This window comes from Martes martes (genome assembly GCF_963455335.1).
Source record: "Martes martes genome assembly, chromosome: 18".
NCBI lineage: Eukaryota > Metazoa > Chordata > Mammalia > Carnivora > Mustelidae > Martes > Martes martes.
Genome location: NC_137906.1, coordinates 22,841,787 through 22,855,851, shown reverse-complemented (window position 1 = coordinate 22,855,851; position 14,065 = coordinate 22,841,787). Strand labels below are relative to the sequence as shown.

The 14,065-nt window shown below is 58.8% G+C and overlaps 1 protein-coding gene across 1 annotated transcript; it reads left to right on the top strand.

Moving 5' to 3' along the window:
• The first annotated feature begins 220 nt into the window (after positions 1 to 220).
• Positions 221 to 13,886, top strand: IL21R (interleukin 21 receptor). The gene is given in 9 exon segments (XM_080830686.1): positions 221 to 282; positions 2,648 to 2,750; positions 5,115 to 5,136; positions 5,140 to 5,341; positions 8,048 to 8,193; positions 9,134 to 9,311; positions 9,595 to 9,694; positions 10,678 to 10,762; positions 12,438 to 13,886. Coding segments are annotated over 9 exon segments (1,656 nt in total). The 5' UTR covers positions 221 to 233; the 3' UTR covers positions 13,209 to 13,886.
• The last annotated feature ends 179 nt before the right edge of the window (positions 13,887 to 14,065 follow it).

Sequence of the window (14,065 nt, the reverse complement as noted above, 5' to 3'; positions counted from 1 at the left end):
TGTGTTAGGAACAGGAAGAAGGTGGGAGAAATGGGGTTCCCAGGGGCGAGGCATCCACTTCTAAGGGGCAGGAATCTTTGGGAACATCCACGGGCTTCTCCAACTCTTGTTTTTCTGAGGCAAGACTTCCAAGGGAGGGAGAGGACCAGAGGGAGGCTGTTCAGGATCCCTTAGTCCCCAGGCCTGGGTCTGCCCGCTCACTGTCGGTCTCTTCCAGGATCCCGAGAGCCAGCATGCCTTGTGGCTCGGCAGCCGCTCTGCTCCTGCTCGTGCTCCAGGGTGGTGAGTAGCTGCCCCAGGGTGTGCGGGTGGGGATAGCCAGGCTGGCCTGTGTTGCCCCAGGACATGGCTAGAAGCTACAGGCCGGGGTATGTCGCCTCTGTCCACTTGGGGTGTACTAGCCAGCTCTCCATCAGTTAGAACCCGTCCCACCAGAGTGCCCCGTGGCTCATGTGACTCCCACGTGGACCAGGCCACCAGCTGTCTTCTTATCTCATTGCAGGCATGAGAAACTTGAGTCTCCATTTCCACAGCTCTCTGCCTTGGCTGGCCCTCCACCCTCAGAGGGAGGAAGTCCTGCCTTTGGTCTGACCTCAATTTCTCTTCCTGCAATGACTCTCCTAGGAGATGTTTATGGACAATCACAGAATCAGCAGGCCCTGGTGGTCCCCGGCAGGGGGAGGAGTGGGACGTGGAGACGGAAGTAGCCAAACCTTGGAAGGTGCCCCCAGGGGACCAGAAGGTGCTGGAGTCAGAGAGAGAGAAGTTAGAGACTGGAGCTGGGAAAGGCCAGGAGTTAGATTTGGGCTCAGAAACCTGGGAGGCCTTCCAAGAGGAGGCAGGGCGGAGCCCCTAGGCTCAAATGGGGGTTGGACTAGAGACAGGGGTCCCTCAGCCGCGGCTCTGCTGAATCTGCATTTCTCTCTGGTTTTTACCAAAAGACCCAGAGCCTCAAATAGCTTCTCCAGGAAACAGATGTCTGGCTCTTTTATTTTCCCCTTCTGAGTGACCAGCACTCTGTCCTGGGTCACCCGCCACGGTGCCACGCCTCGTGGGCACAAACTTCTGCTGCATCCTGGGTGCTGGGCTTCACCTCAGTCCGCTCCCCCAATGACCCTATGCAGTCTGTGCGGCAGTGGTGCCCGGGTCTCCCTTGAGAACACCAAGGCTCAGGGAGGTTAAGGGACAGGCCCATGGCCACACAGCTAGGCAGTGGCGGAACTGGAACCCCAAATTCACCTCCTTCCCGGGGGCCGGGCTGCCTTGCTCTGATGCTTTTACTGAGTGAGTGCCCGGTGCCAGCCACGTGGTCCACACCAGCGTGATGTCACTTACATATCCGCCATGCCCTCCAAGGAGCCAGTGTCTCCAGCTTTCAGGGGCTGCTACCCCCTCTCCAATGTTCCATTTCAAGATTGGGGCCAACCCTGTCAAGCCCTTGACCTAGGAACGGCAGCTCCTCCCCCAAGTTCTAGAACCCTGAGCTTGAACAACCAGGGTATAAACTGGGGGAATACATACCCACATATGGCCCTGCAGCCCCAGGTTTAGGCCCCACCAAAATCAGTCCTCTTTTCTCCACCAAGTGTCTGCACGGGCCTCCTGTGCCCACCGACAGGCCCTGTGCTCCCTCCTAGGGAAGGCTCCTCCCACCACAGGAGGAGCCACAACTCGGATCCCTTGGTGGTGGTTGCAGGGAGACCTGTGTTAAGGAGGATTCTGAGGGTCACCTGAGGGAGAGAGTGCCGTGATTGATTAGTGATGTCTGCTGTGCACACAAAGTGTAGCACAGATGAGATTTTTCTTTCCTGGATGAGAGTCTCAGCCGCCCAGACCCAGATGGACAGGAGGTGTGGTCCCATCTCAGAGCCTCTGGGTCCTTGTCTATAAAATGGCAGGGGCAGCCCGCTAAGGATGCTTCCAGCAATGGTCTTCTTGGCTCCGAATCCAGCTTCTGACCTAAAGTGAGGGCCAGGCAGGGAACATACCACCACCCCTCGGTTCTTCGTTAGTCAAGGAAAAATAGGACAAAGCCACTAAGAATGAATCCACTTAAAAAGGGGAACAAATTTCTGGTAAAGAGTTGGAGGGTGGGCGGGGGAGAGATCGCGTTGGTACTAGATCTTACAGAACAAAACCAAGTTCCAGTTTATTACATTTATTTTGTTGCAAATTTAGATTATGGTTGCATCTGTATTTTTAGAACAAAGGGGAGCAATTAACATTGAGGGTGGGAGGGCACAGTCTCCCAGTGAAACCGCCTGGGTGAGCAGTCCCTGTGTCACTTGGCTGGGACAGTGGTAGTTTGGGCGGTAGGCTAATAAGGACATTTTGGCAAAATGGGGTGGAGGGGAGGGAGAGTGGTGAGAGGTGGGGGCCGACTTGGTTCGCCACGTTTGACATTCAGAGCGATCTGTCTGCATAGCCAGCCTTGAAACTCGGGGGTCAGGTGGCAGGGACCCCCTTCCCCAAACCCACATCTTAGTGGCCCCGTGGGTTGCCATATTCATCCTGGCCCTGGGGACCCATGCATCCACTCAGCCTCCAGCCCTTGAGGAGGTGAAGGGGTGAGGCATCGTGCAAACTCCGGCCAGCCCCCCACCACCCCTGCTCCATCGCAGCCTCTCTCTCTCCCCTAATCTTCCAGCCTGGGGTTGTCTAGACCTCGTCTGCTACACGGATTACTTACAAACCGTCACCTGCACCCTGGAGACCAGGACCCTCCCCCCCGGTGTGCTCACCCTCACCTGGTAAGTGGTAGCCGCTGGAGGGCTGGGGTGAAGCAGGACTGCTGGGGACCACAGACCAAGGGGGACCTACTATGGGTCCCACGGATAGTTCAGCAATCGACATAATAGGTCCGCTTCCTGAGGGCTCTCTCAGCAAGTTCTCCAACAGCATTTGGTTTTGCCCCAGGAAAGATGGTTCGTTAGTGGGGAACTGCCCGGCCCCCCTTGCAGACGGCCGCGCCGGGCTCACAGCTCCCGTCCGGAGCTCCGTCTACCTCCAAAGGCCATCCTCTCTTGCCCACCCAGCCCTAAAAGTGGGCTTTTTTTTTTTTTTAAAGGATTTATTTATGCATTTTAGAGAGGAGGGGAGAGAGGGGCAGAGGTAGAGAACCCCAAGCCAACTCTGAGCTAAGCACGGAGCCCAACATGGGGCTCGATCCAACGACCCCAAGACCATGACCTGAGCCAAAACCGAGAGTCAGCCGCTCAGCCGACTGAGCCACCCAGGCACCCCCAGCCTAACAGGTTTTGAGACCTGAGGACCGACTAGACTCCCACAGGACTTTTATGAGCGCTTCGTACATCCCTGACGCCCTGCCGTGTGCTTCCTATGAACGATCACTTCCCATCCTCACAATTATTACTCCTGTTTTACAAATGAGGACACTGGGGTTCAAAGAGGTTATGCAACTCGACCCAGGTCACACAGCCAGTGAGTGATGGAGCTGGGATTCAGACAAGCCTGATTCCAAAGTCCACGGACCCCTGTTCGTCCACAATTGTTAAAGAACGTGAGGGGAATCTTGACTCAGGACCCTTGCCAGAGACGCAGGGACCCTGCTGGGACTTTGCAGTGCGGGGAGAGATCGGGGTCAACCCCAAATACAAGGAAAAGGGGGGATTTAGAGCCAAGGAGCAGGGTGGGGCCAGTGAATGGAAAATTACCAAGAGGACACGTCAAGGGGAAGGGGGAGTGTTTCCGGCTACATGACGTCACAGGGTTCTTGCTGATGGCAGCCCAGGCTGGTCAGACGTCACCTGGGGAAGGAGGTGGAGGACAAATCAGATGACACGGAAGCCCAAAGGTCGGGGCCTCATGGAGGAGAGCGCTCAGAGGAGCCCAAGCAGGGCTTGTTTAAGGAGAGAATCTTTGTTCCTAAGGTGCTGGGATTAAGAAAAGCTGGCTTTCATCCAGATCACATTTATGGACCTCCTGCTGACACTTGCAGGCACTGGGAGCTCAGCAGAGCCCAAGACCAAGGAGGTTCCAGAAGTTCTGCAGAGGGGAGTGCCTGGGGAGACAGACAATAAGACAGACACAAACAGCCATCAGGATGCTTTCTGATGACAATGAGTGCTACAAAGAACAGGGACCGGATCCAAGGGGTCCAGAGGGAGTGACATGGGGGCGGGTGCTCAGGAGAGACCTCTCTGGACGGGAAGGAGGCAGCCCGTGAGCTGGAGATGGAGCATTCCAGGCAGAGGGCATTGCCTGTGCAAAGGCCCTGAGGTGGAGAAGAGCTGGTGAGTTTGAGGAATAGTGAGGAAGTCTGTGGGGCCAGAGGGGACTGCATCGTTGTGAGGGAGAATAACAAGCTAAGAAGGTGAGAGGGAGGTCGAGGCCAGATTGCCCTGAATGGTGGTGAGAAGTCACGGAGGGTTTTAGGCATGGAAGTGATGGGGAGTTTTTAAAGCGCTCCCCCCAGCTTCCGTGCAAAATTGCACTGATTGAGCAGAAGCTTCTATTCTAACAGATATTTAGCAGAGAACAGAGTCTACACATCTGCATTGGCCTTGAAGGGTAGTCATGTTCACAACCTGAAGGTGTTTGTAGGGAAATAAATAGCTGCCGAACTCCTATACATACTTCAAAACCCATCACTTAATGCCTAGTGGGAGTAAAGAGGCCAGAGCAGTGCTCCCAACCCCATACCAACAGCCTCCCTTTTCAGCCAGAGCGAGGATGAGGTTCATTTGGCTCTTACCTTGGCCTTTCGCCCTGGTACTCCCTGGGTATTCCGTGGCTGCTGGACGGAAAGAGGGCAGGAAGGGGACCTGAGGTGCTTAGCATCCTTCCTAAAGGACTGGGATCCAGCTGATGGGATTGACAGGGACAGACTGAGGCTCAGTCTAGGCAAGAATGGGCTAGCTGAGAATTCCAAAGTTGAGAGTCGCTGCCCTATGTAAGGTGGTAAGTTCCCGGTTCCTTGGAGGCACACAAGCCAAACCCAGACACAGCCCATCAGGAATGCTTCAGGGGAGGGAACACCTTCCCTGGGAAATTGTTGGTGGACCGTAACCCCCCCCCCCCGCAGCCTCACCTCAAACCGCCGCCCCCCAGCCCCGAGCTTCTGGCTGTGTGCAGGGAGCCCCGCTGGCCTCCAGGCATGACTGGGTGCTCTCTCCTTGAAGGCAAGACCCATATGGAGACCTGGAGGATGAGGTCACCTCCTGCAGCCTCCTCCGGTCCGCCCACAACGCCACGCATGCCAAGTACACGTGCCATATGGATGTGTTTCACTTCATGGCCGACGACATTTTCAGTGTCAATGTCACAGACCAGTCCGGAAGTTACTCCCAGGAGTGCGGCAGCTTCCTCCTGGCTAAGAGCAGTGAGTATCCCCGGGACCTTGGAGCAGAGGGGAGCCCAGGCCGGTGCTGAGCCCCACGCCCCGTGGGCTGGCTCGCCCCCATGTCAAAACGGACCTGTCCTAGGTGCTCATTTCTCCTGAGAGTGTGTTCTGTAGAAGCACGACTGAGGTGTGATGGGTTCATACCTAAGTTTGGGCCTTTAACCAAGGAGAGGCAGCAGAGGCCGGCAACAGAGCTGGACCAGGGCCCAGGACTTGCCCATCTGTGACCCCGGACTGGCTCACTGTAGACTGATGGCCTTCTGCCCCCATTTTGAGGCAAAGCAGGGGAGGCCATGTCCCAGGAGAAGAACTTCCCTGAGATTTCTCCTGTTTATTTGCTCCACTGAGGCCCAGACTTTCCCTCCAGCCTGGAGGAAGGGAGGCGGCCTGGCTGGGTCCAGGACCAGGGCAGGGCAGGGAAGGGCCCAGGAGGCAGCTCCCAAAGCAGGGGGTGAGAGGCCCATGCCCAGAGGCATGCAAGCAGACCATGAAGAGAGGCCTGCCCTTGGGGAGGCTTAGCCTCTGTGGCCTGGGAGGTTGTCCCCAGATTCCCAGTGGTGGGGCAAGAAGATAAGAGGGCGTCTGCCATTCACACTCTGGGGGTCCAGGTTCATGCCCCTTTGCACACAAATGGGTGTGAGCAAAGCTTCACGCAGACCCAGACACACCCAGACTCATGCACGTGCACACACACACACTTGTAAATACCCCCTCAGAGGCACCAATGTCTTACCAGCAGCCTGGACAGCTTGGACAGAGGGCACTCACGCTCTGTGTCAGACAGGTGCCAATGTGGACGTGCGCATGCGCACACAAGCTCACTTGGCCACTGGACCCAGGCGTGGCAAGTCCATGGAGCAGGGCCACCCTCCTGCCCCGGGGGAGCTGGGCGGGTAGCGTCCCACCCCTTCCTCTTCAGAGCAGAGTGCAGGGCAGAGAATGAGCTGCTTTGTCTTGCAGGGGGCTCCAGGTCACGGTTCCCTACCCCCACCCCTTCTGCCCTCCCTGCCAGGGTCTGAGGCCTACCTGTGCCCAGATGTGATAGGAGGCGGCTTTTGGCTCCCCGACTCCAGCCCCTTCCTCCTCCTGGCAGTCGGCTCTGCAAACATCCCAGTCCCTCCCTGAGTCGGTCCACAGCCCCCAGCCCCGGCCACAGGGAAGCAGAGAGCTCCTCCCGGCCCGGAGAAGACAGAAGAGGGTTTAAGAACGAGTGCAGTCCGAACAGATTCGTGACTCAAAGAGAAAAGCCCTCGATGGGGTCCTGGGAATGGGCACTTTCTCCCAACTCAGGCAGAGAAGTAAGCGGCTTTAGGAATTCCTTTTTTGCAACCCCTGAAAGGTTCACTTGTTGGTTTAATACGCCTGCTCTGTCCAGGGAGCCGGGAGCCGTGGGCACAGCGTTGACTCGGGAGAACAAAACCTCAGCCCCAAGAAGCTCAGACCCCAGAAAAGGTGCCAGTGGCGAACAAGATCACACAGGGAAATGCAAAAAATGTTAGATGTTGGCCAAAAAAAGGTGGAAGAGGAAGAGAAGGCAGGAGCTGGGGGACAGGAGCCTGTGGCTTCTCCCTCCCTGAAGGGACCTCCCTCTGCTACTGAGTTTGGTCCCCGAGAACTGTGACCCCATGAATGGGGAGCTGGTACCCTTTTCTAAGAGAAGAAATGAAGGCATATAACATGCTGTACCCTGATCACGATCATGAAACAAATTTGGTGTGGAGAGGAACAGGAGGTCTGGCTTTGACCTTGGCCTGCGAGGCACCCGGGAGGGTGTGGTGGTGTGACTCAGGCCTCTGCGGGGCTCTCACTTTCCAGAAGCCTTGGAGCTCATGGCCACTGAGGAGGGTCAGACTGGTCTGCACACAGTCCTGCAGGAGCTCAGTAGAGCTTGCTTTTCGTTAGCATAAATGAATATTAATGAAGCTCATTAGCATGAATGCCCATCAGAGTCTGGCTTCTCTGAGAAGCTGCAGCAAGAAAATGACATCATCGTTTAGAACAGAAATGCAGAACCAGTGCCTCTGAACCACACGTGTTGCTTAGCAAGCTTTTGGATTAGGAGCTTTTTTTTTTTTAAGATTTTTTATTTATTTGAGAAAGAGCGTGTGCATGCACGAGAGTGATTGAGAGAGAGGGCACCAGTGGTGCAGGGGAAAGGGGTGGAGTGAAGGGCAGGAGAAGAGCAGACCCCCCCACTGAGCAGAGAGCTGGGCAGGGGGCTCGATCCCAGGACCCCAGGATCATGACCTGAACCAAAGGCAGACGCTTAATCAACTGAGCCACCCAAGCACCTGGACTAGTAGTGAACACTAATGTTGGAGAGAGCTTCACCCCAGCTGGGGTTCCAGGCTATTCTCTGGCCACCCTGGTCTTCAGTCCTGCCCAGCCTGAGTGGGGCATCTCCCTTCCATATCCTCAGACCCCAGACCAGCTTTGCCCACTTCTGTTACCCTCCTGCCCCCTGCAGCGGCAACTCCAGTATGGCCTGAACTTCTCATTTCTCAGACGCACAGACTGAGGTCCAGAGACAGGGACTGCCTCGCCCAGAGTCACAGGGTGGGGTACGGATCCCGCCGACCCCACCACCAACACGGGGTCAGGCAACGGGCAACTTCCTGCCACTACATCCTCTCAGCCATGGCCCGATCTCACCCCTTTCTTCTCTTTCTGGCTTTTCCCTCCAAGTCAAGCCATCCCCGCCTTTCAACGTGACCGTGACCTTCTCAGGACATTATAACATCTCCTGGAGCTCCAGCTACAATTCCTACGCGCTGAAGGGCAAGCTGCAGTATGAGCTGAGATACAGGAATCGGGGAGGACCCTGGGCCCCGGTGAGGCTCCCAGAGACCAGGGGCAGGGGGGGCACCACGTGGAGAACATGGCGGGGTGACACTGGGGGTAGGGAGGGGGATCCGAGAGACGGGTGAGCTGCTGACTCACAGCCAAGACTGGAAGCAACGCCCCCCCGAGGCTGGAAGGTCCCCCTTCCGCCCTCCCACCCCGTGCTGCCTCTCCTCATTTCTCCCTGGGGTGGGAGGCCACTCAAAATTCTGTCCTTCCTGCCCCTGGTTCCTGGGTCGGGTTTCCTCCTGGAGTCTAGGACATCACAGCAGAGGACGTTCCGGAGATGGGGCTTTCTGGAGCCCTCCCCCCTGGCTTAGGATGACCACATGTGGAGAGCTCCAGAAGCCTCAATCACCAAGGAAGTCCAGTGTTAGACCGTTGTTTCCAAGATGCAGGCTTCTAGAACTATCCTCGTTTAGAGCACTGGAGAGTTCCCAAAGGGCCCGCTATTCAGAACAGTCAAGGCTGAAGCCTTCTAGAATGATCCAGTCCTTCAGAGCAGACCCCGTTGGAGAATTTCGTACACGCGGTTGTTTGGAATGTCCCCCAGGGAAAGCTTCTAGAGGTTATCTGTTGCTGAGACGTCTGTGATGGAAAGCTTCCAGAAATGCCCGCTCGGGAGAAGGCCCACTGTGGAACAATTCCGAAAGGGACCACTGTCTGGAGATTCCCATCAAACAGGCCAATTCTACTCCTGAGCCCGTCCTGGTCCTTGCAGAGAGGGCCCCCTGCCGGGACCGTGAGGGGAGATCTGGGGTCAGAGAGAGACCAGGTCAAGGTCAAGCCGAGCCTGGTCTTGTGGCAGGAGTAGGGACTTTGCTGGAGACACTCAGCCCCTTTCGTGGCGGCGGGTAAAGGGGGCTGCCGCTGGAGGCCGGGGCTGGCCTGGGGGAGCCTGATCGGTGCCTCCGTTCCCTGTGCCAGCAGCGTCCAAGGATCAAGCTGATCTCGGTGGACTCGAGAAGCGTCTCTCTCCATCCCTCGGAGTTCCTGAGCGACTCGAGCTATGAGCTCCAGGTGCGCGCAGGGCCCCAGCCGGGGTCCTCCTTCCAGGGGACTTGGAGCGAGTGGAGTGACCCCGTCACCTTTCACACCCAGCCGGAAGGTAGGTGTGGCTCTCGCTGGGCATTCAGTGTTCCTAATACTGCCTGGAGTGGGGATTGTTATCTCCCTTCTGCAGATGGGAACGCCGAGGCCCAGAGAGATGAAGTCGCTGGCCTGGGGTTCGGGGGGGTGGGGAGTAGGATCCCAGACCACCTCACCTGCGGGCCCCCGCGGCCCTCCTGTGCCCTCCACACCAGCCCAGACCCGTTGCCCACCACACCCGCCCCACGGGGCCTCTGGGAGAGGTGGGTTCCCCCTTTACCCTGTGTCTTCTTCCTTCGCAGAGATCAAGGGAGGCTGGCACACTTCCTTGCTCTACCTCCTCCTGGTCGTCATACTCCCCATCCTCGTCTTCTTAGGCCTGAAGATCCACCTGCCTTGGAGGTGAGGCCAGGGATTCAGGGAGGCGGGGGGGGGGGGGACGGGGGAGTCCTGGGCCACAAGCTGTCATCGCGACCTTGGCAATGACAGGGATGGTGATAAGAACAAGCTCCTGTTTTCTGGGCACTGGGGAGCGCGCCCACCTCTCCACACCGCCTTGGGAGTGGGCCGTTGGGTGCTTACCTCTTCTGGACAAATGGGGCAAGCAAGGAGGCACAGAGCTGGCAATGAACTTGCCCAAAGCCGCCCTGCTCTGAAGTGGAGGAAGTGCCCTGTGCTCTGACAGTGACCCAGGCCATGACCTTGTCGGGTGGCATTTATGCTTTGAGTCCAGGGGAGAGCACGCTGGGCCGCCAGGTGGGGGTGAAGACTGGAGGTGATAATCCGCCCTCCTTCTGCTCCAACCAGAGCTTTTACTTTTACTTTTATCCGTTTATGTGTTGGGTTTGGTCTTCAGGAGAACTGCTGGCGGAGGCAGGGGCTGCGGTCAGGGTTTGCTGAACCCCGGGGGGGTGGGAATCTGCTCACCCAGCTTGATGTGTGCATCTGCACCCAGAGGCTTTGCTGGAGACAGAGGCAGCGAAGCTGGAGGGGAAGGGAGCACTGTCTGGGTGCTGGGTGCTGGGGTGCTGGGGTGCTGGGTCACTGTGTGGACACCGTCTGAGTGCTCCCCGCACCCCTGTGAACCGGCCCTTTGCTTATCCCTGGTGGTAGAGGAGGGGTGAGGGGCAGCATTTGCCCGGCTCAGAACAGGCTCGGAATAGGCAGCCGAACTCTTAAACTCCAGGCACCTTCGCCAGACTTGCTGCCCCCATTTTACGGATGTGGAAATTGAGGCCCGGGGGCAGAGGGGCTGAAGGGGGGTGCGTGGGTGTGCTTTGGGAGGGGCTCAGTCTCCTGCAGGACAAAGCCGGGGAGCCCCTGAGCGGGAGGCCGGGCTACCCTCTGGGGGATGGTGAGGGCTCACCTCGTCTCTGTCCTCCCAGGCTGTGGAAGAAGGTGTGGGGGCATGTGCCCAACCCACAGAAGTTCTTCCAGCCCCTGTATGTGGGCCACAGTGGAGACTTCAAGGTGAGTGCCTTCCAGCCTGTGACAACCCCCCCCACCAGCCTCTTCTCCTCTGGAAGCTCACCTCCGCCTGCGCCCCAGGAACCCCCCACCTGCCAACCAGGCTCCGGGCTCCGCAGTGGCAGAGTGCAGGAAATAATTCGGGTGGGGCAGAACTGGTACGAGAACAGACACAAAATCAGGCAGCCTGTCCCAACCCCTGGGCCAGGCTGGGGGGAGGGACGAGCCAGGTTCCTTGAGTCGCAAACTGGCCTCCTGCTCCTTTGTCAGAGGTCCTTGAGATGGAGAGCGGGTTCCAGGAAGGGCGTGGCCCCACCCACGGAACACACCAGCCCCCCAACCCCCCCACTCCCCCACCAGGCCCCAACCACCCGTCACCCGCCGGCGCCCACGGTTGTCTGTGCCCATTTACCGCTCAACACCCACCCCGAGGGGGAGGGCCGACCGCAGAGAGGATGTGGTGACTGGTGGGGGGAGTCCACCCCTTCCAGCGGAGCCTGGATGTCAGGAAACCTGGACCAGAGCATTGGCTGAGCTCCGGCTGTCTGCCTGGTGCTGCCCTGAGCTCCTTCCATCTTGATCGCGGCCCCTGGGGGCGTGGGGTGGGGGGGCCGCTCCATGGTCCATAAGCATCCCTGGGGAGACGGAGGCTCTGCGTGGGGAAGCGGCTTTCGGGAGGCAGGGGAGCAGCTCGAACGCCCAGCCCCACAGGGAAGAGACCTTCCTCCTTCCTCTGCACCTTCCCTGAAGCTCAGAGGCCACACCTGTTTGGTATTTACTCACCTGCGCTGCACCTGTGTGCCAGGCCCTAGGCTGGGAGCTCCAGAGATGTGGATGCATCCCCTCCCCGCACAGCTGTGTGTGTGGGGGGGGTGGCGGTTGGGGGACAGGGAGGGCGTTACTGGCAGATAGAGGGGCCTCACCCAGGTCCCAAGATGTCTTCTGAGGCAGCAGGCTCACAACTGGGAGAATCAGGTTCTCAGGGGTTTTCACCACCACTCGGGTGGGGACTCTGTGTCATGTGTGGGACCCCAAGCCAGCAAGGGTGGGGGCGGGGATTGTGCTCAAAGCTTTGGGGGGGCACTGCCTTGGTCCGTTGTCACCCCACAACCCTTACCCATGGAGCATACAGAGGCCTTTCCAAGTGGCTTGTCACTGATTCCCCCTGTGTGTTCATTTAGTTAATACACATTTATTTGGCACCGACTGTATGTGAGGCACTGTGTGAACCTCCGGGAATACAGCTGGGACCAGAAGAATCGAGGCTTCTGCCCTGGCCGAGTGTCCACTCCAGTGGGGACACCAACAGGAGAATGCTTGTTTTCTAGAAGCATCGGCTTCTGTCACTCCCGCCCCCATTGTCCATATAACTCAGCGGTCTTGGCGTCTGCTCCCCAGGCCCTATGCAGACCCCAGGCCGCTGAGCACTGGTTGTCTGGCAGGCTGCTGAGGGCAGTGGCTCCCTCCTGCAGGTGGGGAAACTGAGGCCCAGGAAGGAAGGGACGGCAGTGTGGCGCGTCCCTGGATAGGGGTACGCCGTGGCTCTGACCCCTGGTGCTCTGTTTATCCTGTCGTGTCTCTTTCTCTTGCTGTCTGTGTCTTGTCTCTATGTCTGTCTGTCCATACCCGCCTTGCCCCCATCCTGTCATGACTGTCTCCCTCTTCTCTCTCTTTGCAGAAATGGGTGGGCGCCCCCTTCACTGCCTCCAGCCTGGAGCTGGGACCCCGGAGCCCTGAGGTGCTTTCGTCCCTGGCGATGCACAACCATTGCCCGCCGCAGAGCAGCACCAAGGGGCCGCAGTCCACGCAACTGCCAGAGCCCCCCCACCTGGTAGAAGCTGACGGGGTGCCTGAGCCAGGCTCCTGGGGCCCAGCCCCCTCCCCTGCCGGCAGCGTGGGTGGCTTGGCTTACAGCCAGGAGAGGGACCGACCGTATGGCGTGCTGGTGTCCATTAACACCGTGACCGTAGCAAACATGGAGGGCCCGTGTGCCTGGTCCTGCACCTGTGGGGATGACGGATACCCGGCCCTGAACTTGGATGCCAGCCTGGAGCCCGGCTCAGGCACTGAGGACCCGCTCCTGGACCCCGGGACTACAGTCCTTTCCTGTGGCTGCGTCTCAGCAGGTGGCCTTGCCGGGCCAGGAGGGCCTATGGGCAGCCTCCTGGACAGGCTAAAGCTGCCCCTTGATGAGGAGGCAGGCTGGACCCCAGGGCCACTGTGGAGTGGCGGGCCCCCCAGAGAGGCATCTGACAGCGAAGCGGGCTCGCCTCCCGCCGGCCTGGACATGGACACTTTCGACAGTGGCTTCGCGGGCTCTGACTGTGGCAGCCCTGTGGAGTGTGACTTCACCAGCCCCAGGGACGAAGGGCCCCCCAGGAGCTACCTCCGCCAGTGGGTGGTCATGGCCCCTCCACCCGAGGGACCCGGGCCCCAGGCCAGCCAGTGAGGCTGACCCGCAGTCCAGAGCTGGCCGAGCCATTCGGCCTAGAGTCAGAGCTGTGCTCACCTGGGCCGTGAGGTGAAGGGGCCTGTGACCTTTGTGCCCCCAGATGGGGCCCCTGAGCCCAGTTGACACCTGGTGTGCCTGTGTGATCCCAGAGCACACGGTGTGTCTGTGTGCATGAGCCGCACACATGCCCATGGGCGCCAAGACGAGATGCATGTGTGTCTGGGACCGTGTGCACACCATGACAGCCATGGACTGTTCCCGATGTGGGGAGGCCCCCAGGTCGTGCACTGAGAGCCTGGTTCAGCGTCATCCATGGGGCCTGCTGGCATCAGTCCCCGCCCTGCAGGTCCTGCCTCCAGGAGCTGTGAGAAGTCCCCAGGGGTCTTTTTCACTTCTCAGGGGAAGGGGATGGAGTGAGCCTTAGGTGACCCTGGGTGTGTGAAAGTTTGTGGGGTCCTGTGGACCGAGGTCTGAATCCCAACTGTGATGCCTCTGGGCTGTACCACCTTGGGCAAGCCTCTTCCCCTCTCTGGGCTAGAGTTTCCTGTCTGGACAAGGCGGGGTGGGGGGGGGGCCCAGGGATCATGACCCACTTTGGGGAGAAATTGGTGAGGTCACCCACTGTATCAGCTGGGGCCAAGCAGAACGTCAATAAATTCAGCTTCCTTCCTTCTGGGGCCCAGACCAAGGCTCCTGCCGGTGGTGGGCAGGGGTGAGAAAGCAGCCACAGCTCTGGCACTTGGGGCGGGGGTGGGCGGGGGTGGGCGGGGGTGGGGGAGGTGTTCCAGGCTTCAAGTCAGCCTGTCCCTTAGAAACATCCCCCACCAGCTAAGATTTCCTTAGTTATTCCCGCT